The sequence below is a fragment of the Gossypium arboreum genome, chromosome 13 (assembly GCF_025698485.1).
Source record: "Gossypium arboreum isolate Shixiya-1 chromosome 13, ASM2569848v2, whole genome shotgun sequence".
Classification (NCBI taxonomy): Eukaryota; Viridiplantae; Streptophyta; class Magnoliopsida; order Malvales; family Malvaceae; genus Gossypium; species Gossypium arboreum.
The window spans coordinates 79,868,325-79,887,334 of NC_069082.1; the positions used below are offsets into that span (position 1 = coordinate 79,868,325).

Here is a 19,010-nt window from a genome sequence, read left to right on the forward strand (position 1 = left end):
CTAATTTGACCCTAGTCGGAAAGTGGTTTCGGGACCACTAAACTGAGTCTTATAAGTAATTAAAAGTTATATTCTATGTTTATGATGTTAGTAAATGCATGTGTGAAAGTTTCATGCATTAATTTGATCATTTCTATGTGAATTTATTAAAATGGACTTGTATGAAACATTGTTGAAAGGTGATAGGCTAATCTTACAATGGTCTAATAGTACATGCATGCAAAAGAGTGGTTTTGCATGTCAATTTGCCCAAAAAAAGGGAAGAGTGGCCGGCCATGACAAGAATATGGGCAAGGGAACATGTTTCCAACATGTTTAGTTAGTGGATTATGTAGAAAAAAATAAAGAAATGAAAAAAAAATGAGCATGGATGCCCCCCCCTTTTGTTGCCGTGAGTAGAGGAAAAAGAAAGGAAAAAATTTGTTCATCCATTCTCAAATCTTGGCTGAAAATACTAAGGGAAAAAGGAAGGATTTTTGCTTCATGCTTGGTTTAGAAGAGAACTAGAAGGAGATTTGGTCATACTTGTGTCAAGATTAAGGTATGTTTGAGGTTGTGTCATGAGATTCATGCATGTTTTAGTTGCTAACTTGATGTTCATGTTAGCCCATGGTTCAAATCCTTGTTATGCCATGGAAATGGTATTTGGCCAAGGTTGATATTGTGTTAAAGCCATTGCATGCTAAATGTGAAGCTTGTTGATGATACATGTAATGATGGATTGACTACTCTTGAAATTTCTTTTAGCATTCTTGAGTAAGACATGGAGTTTTCTTTGTTTAACCATGACCAAAAATTGAAAGGGGATGGTGTGGGATGTATTCGCCATGGCATGCTCATAAGTGCGATTTATGCTTGTTGCATGATAGGTAAAAATTTGTGTTTTGATATATGTGTATATGTGTTTGTACATGATGTTACAAATGGATGTGAAAATATATGCTAGATTGGGAAATTTTGATTAAATGTTCATGAGATGAAATTAGGTGATTAAAAGATGTTAGTTGACATTGTACATATATATATATATATTCGCCATTAAAGTGAGTATGTAGGTAATGTTGAATCAAGTTTTTGGTGCATATTCGGTTAGGTGTATAATCGACCAAATGGGCGATTAGTAAGAATGGTTGCCGAATATACAAGCATACATATGCATGTGTAGTTGAATTATGAATGTTTAGCAAGATGGTTAAACTAGTGATTTATTGATTAAGCTCAAGGAGTTAATGAAGGAGAATCAAGCAAGGAAAGACGAAGGTCATCGAGTAGCCGACTTGGAACTATTTTACCCAACACGAAGTAAGTCATTAAGCACGTATTTGATATTGCTTAAATGATTGTAAAATTTATGCAATTGTGTTTAATGGGATGATATATATATATAAATGAAAATGTATGTGTATGGAGTGATGACATTTGTTGAATGTAAAAGAAATAGTGAAATGTGTAGAAAGTTTGCTTTCGGCACTAAGTGTGCGGGCAATACGTGTATACGGTGACGGATCGGCACTAAGTGTGCGTGCTGGAAATATATGGCACTAAGTGTGCAAGCTGAAAAAATACTGACCTGGGTGTGCGAGCTCGGAGGTATGGCACTGTGTAAAAGGGCTTAAATTACGTGGCACTAAGTGTGCGAAATCAAGTAATAAGCACTGTGTGTGCGTACTCTATATATATGGAGGGTGTGTCTCCATTGAATTGAGTATGGACAGCGGATCGGTAAGTACCTCGAGCTCATGACGAATAGAGAATACGTTCATGCTTGGGGTTGAATTTGGTAAGCCTTAAATCTATATGATGATTGAAATTGTATGGTTGTGCTGGAAAATGAGTTAATGTGTAAAATGCTTCGATTATCTTGTTCTGTAGAATATGAAATGTGGATGTATGAATTGGTACGAGATTGGACCGAAAGGTCCGAGGTATTATGGTATAGATTCGATATGGACGAGTACCTAGCCTCATTTGTTGTACATGTAGTAGTAACTTTATCGTGGATTGATGAATGCTTATGACTTACTGAGTTGTAAACTCACTCGGTGTTTTCTTGTCACCCATTTTAGGTCTCTTGGACTCGTATTGTTGCGTGCTCGAACCGTCGTTGAAGTCATCACACCGGCTGAAATCTTGTGGTATTGTTTTTGTTGTTGAAGAACATTTGGCATGTATAGGCTATTATATTTTGTCGAATTGTGGGTTGTAAACTTTAAGCCATGTGAAAATGGCCTATGTGGTCGCCGAGTGGGATGCTAGAACCTATAGCCACGAGTCTTAGAAACTCAAATTTTGATAAGGTGGCCATAATTTGTGTCATGTATGATGGATGATTAAGGCCAAGGAAAAATTCATGAAATTGGCATAGTCTACTGCAGTAACTGTTGCGGACAGCAGCAGTGGGATGAGATTGAAAAATCACTAAAAATAGTAGAAGTAGAATTAAATAGTGAGTAAATTATGGAACTGAACCTTGATGAATCTATTTTATATGGACGAAACGAAACGACCATATGAGCAGTATACTGAGAAATATTAAAGTTCTCGTGAGACAGGGCCAGAACGGTTTCTGGGTCCCCTGTCGCGACTTTGAAAATTTACCATAAATTATCCAGAAATAATTAGGAGTCATGCCTTATATGTACAGATTCCATTTTGAGTCTAGTTTCATTAGAAACAAACGGCACCAGTATTAAAGCCCTGTACAGAGAGATATTCAAGTTGTAACGCGCGAAGGTCAGAGCAGTCGATCCCTGTAACATGGGTGACTTTAACTAATAAACTGTACCAATTGGCCCAACCAAAAATTTTAAAAATAAATCCATGGATGGGTATATGAGTCTAAATTCAGGGAAAATTTACGAAACCAGTTTCTGAGTTTTGAAACTCGAGATATGATTTTTAAGGCGACGGTGACGCAGTTTTCCAGCCTGTCTAGAAATGCCAAATTGGTCGGTACTTTAAGAGGATTTGTCTCGTTAACCCCTCATGTCCGACACCGGCGATGGTCTCGGGTTTGGGGTGTTACAGAGGGAGAGGTGGAATTTCGGCAGAGAGAGAGGGAGAAGAGAATAGAATTTTGAAAAAAGAAAATTGAACAGAAATATTTTGATAACCTTCTATCATCTCCTTATCTGATAACCCCCTATCCCAATTCCCTTTACTTTTCTCCATCGAACACCCCACTACTTAGAGTCCAACCACAGTATAACTCTAGCCGAAAATTTGTCAAAAACAAAAATACTATCCCTTACCAACGTAAAGAATCGAACACAGGACCTCCATCTCACTAATACTCCACTTATCCACCAGACCAGCAGGCCCATTCTGTTAATCACTTACCAGCTTTTATTTAAAAGCCTATCAACCAAAGATTGGGCTTTATTCATAAAAATACCAAAATTTGCCTAAGTCATTTCTTAAACATGGGACCTCCCACACACACCCAGAACACATAACCACTGAAGTAGATACATAGTTGTGTCACACATTCACAAAAACAAAATTTTAAATTTTGGGGCGTTACACTTATTTTTAAGCAAGAGATTCGAGAAAGAGATCAACTAGTAAATATTGTCAGTCTGCATTGAAGAAATTTCGAGACTCGTTTAATCGTTCAAATGCATTTATGGGACATTGAAATAGAGATCGTGAAAAATAACATTCGAGCTTTAAAGCTCCATCTATCTCGATAGCTAGTCTCGGGAGTGTGAAACCAAATCAACCTAGATGTAGATAGTTTGGAAAATGGCATATCGGTGATTGTAGATAGAATAATCAGGCCTATTTTAAATGTGGATCATTAGATCATTTCTTTCATAACTGTCCTGAGTTGGTTGAGCTCGATACAATGCAAAACACGAGGATGAATAACAATGCAGTTAGAGGTAGACCATCTAGAAACACGGGAAATGTGAGTGGTAGCTAGAGAGAAACTAAAGATTCTACTGTGAGGTCAGAGGCCAGAGCACCTGTACGAGCCTACGCTATTCGCGCTCGTGAAGAAGCGTCATCTCTAGATGTGATTACCAGTACTTTTACTCTCTATGATACTAATGTGATTGCATTGATAAATCTAGGATCAACTTATTCGTATGTATGTGTGAATTTAGTATCCAGTAAGACTTTTCCTGTAGATTCTACTAAATTTGTGATTAGAGTATCGAACCCCTTAGGCAAGTGTGTCTTGGTTGATAAAGTGTGCAAAAACTGTCCATTGATGATTTGGGGTTTCTGTTTTCTGGCTGATCTGATGTTGTTGCCATTTGGTGAATTCGAGATAATTCTGGGTATGGATTGGCTAACGCTATATGATGCTATAGTAAACTGTAAACGAAAGACGATTGATTTGAGATGCCAGAATAATGAGATTATTCGGATTGAGTTAGATGATTTAAATTGTTTACCAGTAGTGATTTCATTGATGTTAGCTCAGAAATGTATGAGAAAGGGTTGCAAAGCTTATTTTGCTTATGTGCTTGATACAAAAGTGACTGAAAAGAAGATCGAATCAGTGTCGGTTGTGTGTGAATATCTGAATGTGTTTCCTGGAGAGTTACTAGGTTTACCACCGATTTGAGAGGTTGAGTTTGCCATTGTACTATTATCGGGTACTATGCTGATATCGATAGCTCCATACAAAATGGTTTCGATAGAGTTAAAAGAATTGGAAGCTCAGTTTCAAGAACTGATGGATAGAGGTTTTTCTAGACCGAGTTTTTTGCCCTGGGGTGCTCCTGTGTTGTTTGTAGAAAAGAAAGATGGCACAATGAGAATGTGTATAGACTACTGTCAGCTTAACAAAGTGACAATCAAGAACAAATACCCTCTACCGCAGATTGATGATTGTTTGATCAATTAAAAGGGGCAACAATGTTTTCAAAAATCGATTTGAGATCGACTTATTACCAGTTGCGAGTTAAAGACTCCGATGTACCAAAGACTGTTTTAGAACGAGGTATGGTCATTATGAATTCCTAGTTATGCCTTTTGGACTAACGAATGCACCTGCTATCTTTATGGATTTAATGAACTAGATTTTCAAACCGTACTTAGATCGATTTGTCGTTGTATTCATTGATGACATTTTGATTTACACTCATGGTGAATCTGAGCATGCTGAACATTTGAGAATTGTACTACAGACTCTGCGAGATAAGCAGTTATTTGCAAAGTTCAGTAAATTTGAATTATGGTTAAGAGAAGTTAGTTTTCTGGGTCATATAATGCCAGCCGCGGGTATCCGAGTTGATCCGAGTAAGATTTCCTCAATAATAGATTGAAAGCCTCCGAGAAATGTTTCCAAAGTCTGCAGTTTTCTGGGACTTGTTGGTTATTATAGATGATTTGTGAAAGGCTTTTTGATGATTGCAAATTTGATGACGAAATTGCTTTAAAAAGATGTTAAGTTCGAGTGGTCGGATAAATGCCAGAAAAGTTTCGAGCAGTTAAAAGCTTTATCGACTGAAGCTTCAGTGTTAGTTTAGCCTGAGTCGGGTAAAGAATTTATAATTTTCAGTGATACATCGTTAAATGGCCTGGGTTGTATTTTGATGCAGGAAGGAAAAGTTGTAGCTTATGCCTCGAGACTATTGAAGCAACACGAAAAGAATTATCCAACGCACGATCTTGAATTGGCTACAACAGTATTTGCGTTGAAAATTTAGCATCCCTATTTGTTTTGTGAGAAATGTCATATTTATATCGATCATAAAGACTTGAAATATTTGATGACTCAGAAAGGCTTGAATTTGCGACAGTGGAGATGATTAGAATTGTTAAAAGACTATGACTTGATAATTGACTATCATCCTTGGAAAGTGAATGTAGTTGCTGATGCTTTGAGCCGAAAGTCCTTGTTTACTTTACGTGCTTTGAACACACATTTGGCTTTGTCTGAAAATGGTTTCTTAGTAGCCGAGATGAAAGCAAGACCATTATTTTTACAGCAGATTTGTGAAGCATAGAAAGTTGATAATGAAATGTTATTAAAAGGAGCTCAATGTGATTCGAATCCTGATTTAGAATTTCAAGTTAATTCTGATGATTATTTAATATTCAGAGGCCGAATATGTGTTTTGAGAAATTTAGAGTTGAGTTAAATGATTTTGAACGAAGCACATAGTAATCATTTATCAGTTCACCTAGAAGCACAAAAATATATAATGATTTGAAATAGTTTTATTGGTGGCATGGTATGAAATGAGATATCTCAAAATTTGTTTCGAAAAGTTTGATTTGTCAACAAGTCAAAGCTAAGCATCAAGTGTAGTTAGGTTTATTACAGCCTATCATGATTCCTGTGTGGAAGTGGGATAGAGTAACTATGGATTTTGTGCCGGGTTTACCCTTGTCTCCGAGTAAGAAAGATGCAATCTGGGTTGTTGTCGATAGGTTGACAAATTGGCTCATTTCATCCCTATACGTACAAATTTCTCGCTTGATAAGTTAGCTAAGTTATATATCTCCGAGGATGTGAGACTGCATGGGGTACCTATTTCTATTATTTCAGATCGAGATCCGAGGTTCACATCGCGGTTTTGGAAGAAACTGGAAGATGCACTGGGTACAAAGCTATATTTTAGTACCTCATTTCACCCACAGACGGATGGTCAATTCGAGCAAGTTATTCAGATACTCGAGGATATGTTATGTTGTTGCATTCTTGAGTTTGAAGGTACGTGGGAAAAATATTTGTTGTTGATTAAATTTGCTTATAATAATAGTTTTCAATCGAGTATTAAAATGGCACTGTATGAGGCTTTGTACGGACATAAATGTAGAACACTGTTGTATTGGATGGAGCTCAGTGAGAGTAAGATTCACAAAGTTGATCTAATTAGAGAAACAAAAGAAAAAGTAAAAGTAATTCACAATAGTTTGAAAGCAGTTTCAGATTAAAAAAAATCTTACGTAGATTTGAAATGGAAAGATATTGAGTTTCTGATTGGAGATAAAGTGTTTCTGAAAGTTTCACCCTGGAAGAAAATACTTAGATTTGGTCGGAAAGGAAAATTGAGCCCAAGGTTCATCAGACCGTATGAAATTACAGAGCGAATTGGGCTAGTGGCATATCGGCTAGCATTGCCGTCTGAATTAGAGAAAATTCATAATGTGTTTCATGTATCGATGCTACAAAAATACAGATCTGATCCTTCACATGTCATTTCCCTGACAGAGGTTGAAATTCAGTCTAATATGTCATATGACGAAGAAACGATCTAAATTTTGACTCGTGAGATCAAGGAACTGAGAAATAAGAGAATTGCATTAGTAAAAGTATTATGGAATCGGCATGGGGTTTAAGAAGCTAAGTGGGAACCCAAGGATGCTATGAGAAAGCAATATCCAAACCTATTCTTTGGTAAGATTTTCGGGGACGAAAATCCCTAAGGGGGGAGAGTTGTAATAGCATGATTTTAGCTAAATCGAAACAGTGGTATTGGAACCACAAATCTGAGGTCGAAAAAAAGTTTTAATATTATTTTTAGTGTTTATGGAATATGATTAGGTATGTGTGAAATTTTCGTGTTTTAATTTTATCGATTGGATGGTTAATTTGATAAAAGGACTAAATCGTGAAAAATGCAAAAGTAGCATGCTATATGTTAAAAGTACTTGATTGCTATGAAATTAAAATGTGGAGGTCCTTATTATGAAATTAGACCTATGATAGTGGGAATTGACATGAATAGCCATCCATTAAGTGTTTTGAAAGGATATTAAATAAGGTCATTTTGGTAATTAGCTAAATAAATCATAATTTAATAAAACCAAAGTTAAAAATTATGTTCATCTTCACCATTTTCAACCGAAAATAAAGAAGAAAAAGCCATTAACAAGCTTGCTAGGGTTCGGCCATGTTGATGCTCAATTGAAGGTCCGTTTTTGTTCCGTTTTCGATGATTTCTACATTTTTGTGATCATTGCTTTGAGTACTAGCTAGCCTATGACTTAATTTTTGAGTTTGTTGGTGATTTTGTAAAATGCCATTGATGAATGCTTGAGCTTTGTGATAGATGATGATGAAAAATGAAAGATAAATGATAGATTATCAAGTTTTTGTAAAGTGATTTTTGGAAAAATGCATATTAGGGATTAAATTGAGAAATGTGTAAATTTATGGGTTGAATTGTGAAATAAATGAAAATAATTGGCTACTAGGAGTCTATGAAGAATTCGCTAGCATGAAATTAGAAAGAAATCATGCAATTTGTGTTTTTATGAAGTAAGGACTAAATTGTAAGAAATGTAAAAGTTTAGGGCCAAAGTGTAAAAATGCCCAAATATGTATTTGTGGACTGAATTGAATGATTTGATGAATAAATAAGTTAAATTTGAATTCATATAGATCAAGAAAGAAAGAAATCAGATTTAGATAGGGAGAAATCGAAAGTTGTTGAGAAGTCGATCCGATCCGTTCGTCATATATACGAGGTAAGTTCATATGAAAATAAATGTTTTTAAATTGATTTATAAATTTTTATTTGTCATTGAATTGCTATGAATGTTGAACGAGAAAATACAATCAAATATCGACGAAATAATGTTAATCAAAAGTCCCGTACGAACCCTAGGAATAGTATAGGATACGAATGTCATGACATTAGGATTGCCGAGATGTGATTACATGAAAGACCATGTCTGGGACATTGGCATTGTATTGTGATTACGTGTAAGACCATGTCTGGGACATAGGCATCATTATATGATTTCGTATAAGACCCTGTCTGGGACAGTGGCATCGATATGTGATAACATGTAAGACCATATCCAAGATATGGTATTCTATGAGCTATATGTGATTTCTGAGTATCCTTAACGATTTCGAATGGTTCAACAGGCAAAGTCAAGTCGAGAAAAGAATGTGTGGATGAGTTAAGTGATTCAGGTACGTACGAGATTCATAGGAGTATTGGAGAGGGAAGTGTTTGATGAATTCAATTATGATGTTGAATATGTGTACAATGAGAAAGGTTTGTGAACTTATACGTGTTTACTTATAGTTTGTCTATTGATGGAAATGATGTTGATTCATGTGGTAATTTTATTTGTATATGGCTTACGACTTTGAGTGTTCTTTCCCTATTTTATAGATAATCGAAGATAGCTCAAACTCAGGGATCATCGAGAACATCGTCACATTATCGATTATCTTGTTGGTACTTTTGAAGCTTTGTATATATGGTATATGGCATCTATAGGCTAGTGTTAAAATGATAAGTTTTGAGTTATAATTTTAGCCATGAGATTTGGCTTGCAAATGATGTAAATGTTGGTGTGAATTTGGCCATTTAAGTTGTCTTATGTTTTGGGCATATTTGGTATGGTTATATGATTGCTCTATTAGCTAGATGTTAATTGGTATATTATTGCTTGGAAGATGGTATGTTATGGATTGATTTTGAGATGATGAAATGGTATGTTTTGAGGCATGAAATAGATGATAAGATGATGAGAAAATGCATTTAGAAGTTATGTAAGTTTGATGATTTTGGCATATTGATTTGTTATGTTTTGGCTATGGAATTGAGTAGTTAAGAGAATGGTCTCTAAATGGCATGAAATGTGTACGAAATAGCATGTTTTGGTTGCTTATATATGTATGAAAATGGTAAAATTTGATGTGGTTTAGGTGTGATCAAGGAGGGTGAGAAATGTGGCTTCAACCAAGCGTATTTTCACTCCACACGGTCGAGCACATGGGCGTGTGGCTCGACCATGTGTGACACATGGCCTTGGTACACAGTCGTGTGTCCCCTGGGGTAGCCCTTCGAATTAAGTCAATATACCCTACAGGTTTGACATGACCTAGACACACGGGAGTGTCTATTGGTCATGTATGACACATGAGCTGGCACATAGGTGTGTGGCCAGCCGTGTGACCCGAGTCAGTAACCCCTCTAGATTTTACATGGCCTGGCACACAGGCATGTCCTCGACCATGTGGTGCAAGTCAGTATGTATGCCCTATTTTCACACGGCCTGGTCACACGAGCGTGTGACCCCTGTATGTTTGAAAATTTTTTAAGTTTCCTAAAATTTTCAAATGTTATCGGTTTAGTCCCAAACCTCGTACAAGCATGTTTTAAGGTCTCGTAGTCCCAAACCTCATACAAGCATGTTTTAAGGTCTCGTAGAGCCTTATAAGGGAAAATGTGATTATGATTGATTGATGTTTATGTAATAATGAATTCAAGTATGAGAAATATATGTTGTATGCTGTATTTGATTGGTAATGCCTTGTAGCCCTATTTCAGCGATGGATACAAGTTAAGGGTGTTACAGGAGGAGTAAATGGAGAATATGATATGTTATATGTTTTGCCTCCGGTAGGGCATGCGAATGCAAACCAAAATTAGTGAATGACCTTGACTTTGCGGGGGAACATGTATGCGTTCAAATTAATAAGGAAGATTTGCGGAGGTTTGGATAGAACACTGGCTATATGGAGCAATATAATGAAAATGGAACATTAGCTCTTCGGAGATTGAAAGGATCCGAAGCTAGCATAAGAAAAGGTGTTTAAATGTCTGTACACATACCGCATGTAAATTGTACTTGAATGTATTAATAAACAATAGTAAACTATACTTACTTGCAATTGTACTTAGATGTGGATAGCATCTTCCAATTATAAACTTAGTCATAAACTGAGTTAGCTTGTGAATTGTGTTTAGATACGGTTAGTATCCACTAGGGAGCTATACTTAATTGCGAGGTGCATTTGCATGAGAGTGGTTTATTCCTCCTAAGGGTAGTTATTGTTTATTTATGAAACTCACTAAGTTCTTTTTTAACTTACCTAGTTTCCTTTATCCCTATTTCAGGTTTTTTAGGGTAGTTGCGGATTCTTTGAAGGGATTCGGCCAGATTGCTTACTCAATTGTTAGCCATTCATTTGCTCAATTTGTAACATGTGTATATCGGCGTGGCTCATAGTTTCAGCCTCTTTGTTTAAACTTTGTATAAAGTGAATTCGGGTTGTACCTTTATACAGTATTTTGTATAAGTTGGCTGTAATAGCCAGTTTGCCAAAACTTCAAACTTTTATGTTATGTATGTTTTTGGCATATACTTATGTTTTTACCTTAGGTACATGCCATATTAACCATAATCCAACAAACGAAATTTTAAAACTTGTTCGTTGTTATATATTAAATGATTTCACGAGTGAAACACCCTTGTTGTGATATTGTATGATGTTTACAGTGTCTTTTAGTAACACCACCGTTAGTCGGCCTACCTGTTGAATTGGGGGTGTCATATCGAACCCGACATTCGAGTCAACGAGGGATGTTACAATACAACAATCATTTATTTTTTATTCCAGATGGTTAGTCACCCTTGTAAGCACCTGGTACAAGAATGACAATAGCATAAACCCTTACTTTCTTTAGAGATAAGATTAATGTCTTTAAATAAGGGAAAACACATGTAGTGAACAGAGATTGCCAAACTTATCTAACATTAGCATCTGTTGATGATGTACAATATATACGCTTTAACATATTTATCGAACTTATTATAGGTCACATTGTATGCTAGCAACTCATCAATTAACTAGGTGATCTTCACTCGATCCTCGTTTATATCATCCTCATTCATCACATAATTTTTAAATAACATCACCATTACATCTTCAAGATCAATTGAAGACCAATCCATTGTAACTACTCCAGTTGGAAGGCTCATGACTAAGGCAACATCTTTAAACATGATTGCTTCATCGTTGGAAATGTTGAAGACAAGGTTATCCGATCTCCACCTTTCCTCCATAGTTGCAAGCATCAATAACTACATTTGAAATTGAGTTGATTTAGCTATTATCTACCTTAATTGTGTTCTCGATCAATGTTATCCTCCTTCAGTATCGCAAATTTTACATTTCATCAAAATTGAAATGTTTATTCCACTTGCTAGTAAAAAAAACAAACATAAAATCAATAATCATGATATATACATTTTAATACTAAATTTAATAAGTTAAACAAATTACTTTGTTTGTGATATGTAAAGCAATATGATTATGTTTAAGGATAAATATTCTTTTTTTTTTTTTAGGTTTAAAGGTTGAGAAATCAACACACATAGGAGTATATATTTGGCCGTGAGGAAAGAAAAACATGAGTGGAGAGAGGTATTTATAACACAGTAAAAATCTAAGAGGAACTTAACACCTTATTAATTCACATTTATTAAGGTTATGTTGTTTTGAATGGTTAAAATTTAATTAAAATAACTGTTAAGTATAGCTTGAAAATTCCTATTAATCAAAATTAAATATAGATACATAGAATTAATTTCGATAGACTTGTGGTCGAGGTCAGCACTTTGTACCTTTCTAGAAATCTTAAACTCAAAAACTTTACAGTGCAAGAATTATAAGGGACATTAATACTTTTGAGTGTTAGGATTTCATAAAAAAACCTACTTTGGGAAATAAGTTCAATATTTTTAAAATATCTTTTGGTAGAGTTATGTGACCCAAATTCAAAGAGATTGCTTACAAGTCAAGTTAAACAAAATATTTTTTTCTAGAAGATTTAGTATTTATTAGTATAATATATTTAGCATTTATTAGCATAATATATTTGACATTGATTAAAATTAGATTCTTTTAACCTATAAATACATGTAGTTGAAACTCTTCTTATATCATTCGAATTTGACATTAGTGAATTTTTCTTCTCCTCTACCCGTGATTTTTTCCTAAAAGAGTTTCTGCGTAAAATCTGTGTTCTATTTTTCTTTCTTTTTTGTTGCAATCTTTCTACATTGCCATTATCGACGTTCAGTTTTTAACAAATTAGTATCAGAAATTTTTCGGGTTGCTTATTTCGATCACAGTAATGGAGACAATGAAGTTTGATATTTTATTGTTGGATCACAACATCAAATTCTCATTGTAGCAGATAAACATGCAGATAGTTCTTGTGCAGATGAATTTGGAGGATACCCTGCTAGGGGTAGATAAGATGCCTTCGACATTGACGGAGGAAGAAAAGAAGCGTAAAAATCGAAAGGCTTTAACGCAATTACATCTGCATCTATCGAGTAAAATTCTATAGGACATGATGAAGGAGAAGACCGCCGATGCATTATGGGAAAAGCTGCAACAACTATGCATGTCGAAAACCTTAACTAGCAAGTTGTATGTGAAGCAACGCCTTTATGCTCAATGTTTGGAAGGTGCGTTTGTGCACGAACACTTAACTGTGTTTAAAGAAATTCTCTCAAACCTAGAGGCAATGGGGGTTTAATACGATAAAAAAGATTTAGGGTTAATTCTACTTTGTTCGTTGCCTACGTCTTATTCAACATTTAGAGATACGATTTTGTATAGCCTCAAATCTCTCACAGTTGATGAATCCTATGCTTCCTTAACATCATATGACAAGATGAATCATCTTATGTCTAGATCTGACTTTCAGGGAGAGGGTCTTATTGTTCGTGGAAGACAAAAACAAAATACTGATGATAATCGTAGGAGGACACAAGAACAAAATTATGGTAAATCTAAAGGTAGATCGAGATCTTCAAGCAAAGGTAAAACCTGTAACTTCTGCAAGAAGAAAAGGTACATTAATTCTGAGTGCTATAAGTTGCAGAATAAGATCAAAAGAGAGGTGGCGAATCAAAAGGGAAAACAATTAGAACAATCCAGGGAAATTGATGTTGTAGAAGACTACAATGATGATGAACCCGTAGTTGCTTTTGCCAATAACCCTAAAGTGAGCGAGGAGTGGATCCTTTATTCTAGTTGCACCTTTCATATGAGTCTCAATCGGGATTGGTTTATAACATATGAAATAGTTCCTAAAGGTGTTATTTTGATGGGAAATAATGTTTCATGTAAAATCGCATGTATTGGCACGATCAAAATTAAGATGTTCGATGGAGTTGTTAGAAACTTAGTAGCATATGACATGTACCAAAACTGAAGAGGAATTTGATTTTGTTGAGTACTTTTGATTCAAAGAGGCATAAGTACATAGCTGAAAGTGGGGTTCTGAAGATTAGTAAGGGTTCCCTCGTTGTGATGAAAAGGTAGAGAAATTCTACCAAGTTATATGTTTTGCAAGGTTCAACTGCTAATGGTGATGCAACTATCGCTTCCTCTTCCTTGTTAGATGATGATGTTACTAGACTTTAGCATATGCGTCTAGGGCATGTGAGTTAGAACGGTATGGTAGTATTGAAAAAAAATGACTTCTTGATGGGCAACGCATTAGCAAACTAAAGTTCTGTGAGCACTACGATTTTGGGAAGCAAATGAGAGTTTGATTCACCAGAGTAATCCATAACATGAAGGGAACGCTGGATTATATACATTCTAATCTTTTGACCATCTAAAGTGCCTTCGAAGGGTGGCACTAATTATATGCTGACGATCATTGATGATTTTTCTAAAAAGGTTTGGGCATTCTTCCTAAAGAAGAAAAGTGATGTGTTTTCTACATTTAAGGCTTGAAAAACTATGATCGAGAAGTAGACAGGAAAACAGATAAAACACCTCCGCACAGATAATGGCTTGAAATTCTGCTTTGATAAGTTTAATGAATTGTGCAAATCAGAAAGGATCATGAGACACTTGACAGTTCGTCATACTCCACAACAAAACGGCGTTGTAGAACGAATGAATAGAACAATCACGAAAAAGGTTCGATGTATACTACTGCATTTTTTTTTATTAATCGATCTCCGTCCATTGCCATTGAAAAACAAAAAACTCCACAAGAAGTATGATTTGATAATCTAGTTAATGATTCTAATTAGAAGATTTTTTGGTGTCCTGTGTATGCTCATGTTGATAATGGGAAATTGGAGCCTAGATCAATTAAATGTGTTTTTCTTGGTTATAAGGTTGATGTTAAAGGATATAAGTTATGGTGTCCTAAAAATAAAAAAGTTGTGATTAGCAAATATAATATTTTTTATGAAACTGCTATGCTGCCTAATTTATCTCTTAAAGACTCTTCCAATAAACACCAGCAAAGTCCAAGCACACATGTGAAGTAGGTGGAGCTACAGATTGATCCAGAATCTACAACAGAGTTTACTTCTCATATTAGTACAGAAACTTAGAGTAGAGTTGCTTCTTCACCACAATATTTTATTGCCAAGAACAAACTTAGAAGAGAAATTAACGTCGAAGCTGATCTAGTTGCTCATGTTTTAAATGCGACTGAAAGATACAAATCAAGAAAATTGGAGCAAAGTTAGAACTCATAATAGTCCTGCAGATATGATAACTAAGTCACTTCCTCTAACCAAATTCGAGCATTGTTTGGTCTTGGTTGGTGTTCATTATTGATGAATACCCTTCAGAGGTTTCGTGGAAGAGGTGGATAACTTGTTCGTTGAGAATTTGTGTCAATGTGGAGATTGTTAGAGTTGTGTAACTCAAATTCTAAGAGACTGCTTGCAAGTCAAGTTAAACAAAATATATTTTCTTTCTAAAAGATTTAGTATTATTAGTATAATATATTTGACATTGATTACTATTAGTTTTTTTCAACCTATAAATAGATATAGTCGAAACTCCTCTTGTTCATTCAAATTTGACATCAGTGAATTTTCTTCTTCTCTACCCGTGATTTTTTCCCGAAAGAGTTTCTATGTAAAATTTGTGTGTTCTATTTTTCTTTCTTTTTCTTTGCGATATTTCTACATTGCCATTATCGACGTTCAATTTTTAACATCTTTAATAATATTATAATAAAAACTTTTAGAAAAGAAAATGATGTGAAATCATTTAATTAGATCGGCCTATTACTCAAGTGGTGGGAATGGCACATGCAATAATGTGTCATTCGAATGTATCTTGGGTAGTGATATTGAAAAATTAAGAGCCCGAGCAAATGGCTCATCAGTATCTTGCTCCAAGACTTAAATGAAAATAATTGAGGACATTCGTACATGCTCTAGTAAATATAATCATACGAGATCATAACATTAAAGAGTTAGTGAAGATGAAGTTCCAACCAAAAACTATTGTCTTTTTGCTTGTTAATTAACCAATGTTTTATGCGAGGTAAATTCGAACAGTAGACTTGAATGTCCTTAAATTCCTTAAAATTTACAAATTACAGGTTCAACTAAATATAAATAATTTGCATGTAATGCAGCTCAAGCTTAAAAGAGTGGGTTACTTACCGACATTAGGGTGGGTGGGGAAGATCTGTGTCAGCAGAGGTAAAGACATCCATTATAAACAAGAGAGATTCTCGAAGTATTGATAAGCATGAAATTGTTCATAATGCAAATGATCATCCTCCCCTAAATATAGGGACCCAATTTTTATACCTGGTCCCAGATCATATAGCATTTTCCATGCCCCTTGTCTGAAATCAAAGCTAATTATTTTACCATCCGCCCAAACCACTACCATTGGCTCTTCTTGTTTCTCGGATCCAATAATATACACACCCGAGAATCCGGGATAGTACTCGATACATCCTAATTCTAACTCAGGGAAAGCTTTCACCGCATCACCCACATTCACCCGTTTCTTCCAATTCCATTCAGAACAGTCTCTCGCCATTTCAAATACATCGAATTCTAAACAAACTGCTATACAATACGTCACTGCAACATACAAAACTCCTCTCGACTCCGAGAAATATCGACATGTCTCAGGCGCATCCATTCGGCTCGGTAACGCCATCGGCATTGTTTCTAAACATTCCTTCTCCACATCAAAATACAAGGATTCCTCTCCATATCCACACCAATGTATCCTCCCATTACAGAAAACCCCATTATTCAGCTCTATTTCCTGCTCATCCTCATCTACCTCAAAACTGACTATACACAAATCCCATGAACCAGTTTTTGATGAATATAAGTCGAGATTAAACTTACAAGGCTCCCTATAACTTTCCCAGATGCAAATAATCTTGTAATCAGGTGATGTTAAAGGATCAAAAGCGAAACTAACAAAGCATTTAGAAATGAAATTATAAGCTGAGTTACTCGGACAATATATCCTCCTGAATTTTTTCGTAGTGGGATTGCAAATCAAGTAACTTTGTCTATAGGATTCACAAAGGAGCAACCCATTGCAAGATTGAAGAATCTTGACATGAGAATCAGGGATGTAATGAAAGAAAGGGACTTTACTGTAATGCTTGAGAGGGACAATGGAGAACTCGGAGGGAGGGCAGAAACGGTCACCTTTGAGGAGAAGAGCGGTGGGGGAGAGGAATCCATTGCGGTGGTGATGGCGGGTGTGGGATAGACAGAAGTCAGGGTCCGAAATGATGAACCGCCATAGCTTTGAAACGGACTTGAATTTGATGAGAGATTTGGTGGGTAATCTGAGGAGGATTTGAGTGAGAAGGTCTTGGTTGTAGGCAATTTTCTCGGCTGCTGAGTTTATCATGGGAGTCTTCATACCCATATTCGTTATAACAGACAACAGTGCCTACTTACAATTGCATCACTCCAAAAAGGACCTTATATAGAAGAAGATGATTATGATATGACCCGTATTTAAAAGGATAAGAAAGCCATTAAAACAAGTTCCACTTTTGTCCGTTGTGATGCCACCATGGAATTTTCTATATGATGTCGATTTTCGTGTTATGTCAGCTATTTTGTTCTAAAAATCTACGTTTGGGCTGTTTTGCCGACATGCCTGTTTGTTCATTCTTATCTACCACCTCTGCCTTCATTTTACTTTTCCTCTGTTTAGGTAACTTTTTATTATTCAAGGTACTATATGTTTATTTATTAAAAAAATATTCTTAAACTCACTGTTATTAGAAAATTTTATAATCTAACCGATGCCGACATCACATTTCTTTTATTGTTTAAATTATTTAAAGTAGTAGATTTCTTACATGCACCAATAATTTATAATTTTAAAATATAATAATTATTTTATAGATATTAGTATTTTTTAATTTAATGTTTTAAAAGAGAAATATAATTAATAATTGTATTTGATTTGGAATAGTGATTACAAGTTTTCATTAGTTCTTATTGAAATTTGAGTCAACATTATAAATAAAATTAATAATTATATTTGCTCTAATTACACTAATTGAAAGTTATTTTTTTATCTTTTCTCGCATGCTTTAACTTTTTTTTATAAAACAACTTCGGATGTTACGAATTTACAAATAAAAATTTAAATGTAATTTTTGTCGATTTTTGACATTGACTGTCAAGTCCACTTGAATCTAAGGTATGTTCTTCTACTTATTGATGGATATTGATCCACCTTACCGATCTTCAAATCGTCACTTAGAGTTCGTTGGTGGAACTTTAAAAAAATTTAATAGACTTAAATATAAACTTCTAGTTCAATAACTTAAATAAAAACTTTCCATTAGTTTAATTACAAAATTGTAACTTTTTTATTAAATAATCAAAACAAAACTTACACATAATTTAGTGAATAATGACATAATTTATCTTTTAGTTAAATATTAATACATTAAAACTTATATTAATTTCTTAGAGAAGAAAACTAATCGTTAAAAACATTATATAGTAAAGGAATAGATAACATAATACTTTTTAAATATTAAATACGATTTGGTTTCTATATATATATATATATATATATATATATTTGTTTTAACAATTAAAATTATATTTATGACATTTTAAAGATATATTTAAAAATATATAAACAGAATAAAATATTTTTAGTAAAAAAACTATAAGTAATATCATTAAAATTTAAAATTGATATCTATGAAAATTTATTTATAATAAAATTTTCAAATTTGATTAACTGATGATAGACAAATTTGAAGATAAAATTATTTTATTCTAAATAATTCATTTAAACTTGATTTAGACATTGTTGAAACCTTTTAAATTATCTTAACAAATATAGATTTAGGATAAAATATAAGTCTTCGTCTTAAATTATTTATCAAATATATTTAGAATTTTTTAAAATAATTGAAAATATTTTTAATTTTATAGAACAATATTATTCACTTGGAATTGAATAAAAACATTTCTTTAAGATTTCCATCTATCAACAGTTTCCA

General features: G+C 34.3%; 1 protein-coding gene across 1 annotated transcript; it reads right to left on the reverse strand.

The window, feature by feature from the left end:
• Positions 1-11,447: 11,447 nt before the first annotated feature.
• On the reverse strand, positions 11,448-17,483 carry LOC108463096 (F-box protein At5g07610-like). Its single transcript, XM_017763040.2, has 2 exons — positions 16,156-17,483; positions 11,448-11,915 (listed from the first exon to the last, which is right to left on the reverse strand). The coding sequence occupies exon 1, from the start codon at positions 17,399-17,401 to the stop codon at positions 16,208-16,210; it is 1,194 nt and encodes a 397-aa protein (XP_017618529.1). The 5' UTR covers positions 17,402-17,483; the 3' UTR covers positions 11,448-11,915; positions 16,156-16,207.
• Between the last annotated feature and the right edge of the window lie 1,527 nt (positions 17,484-19,010).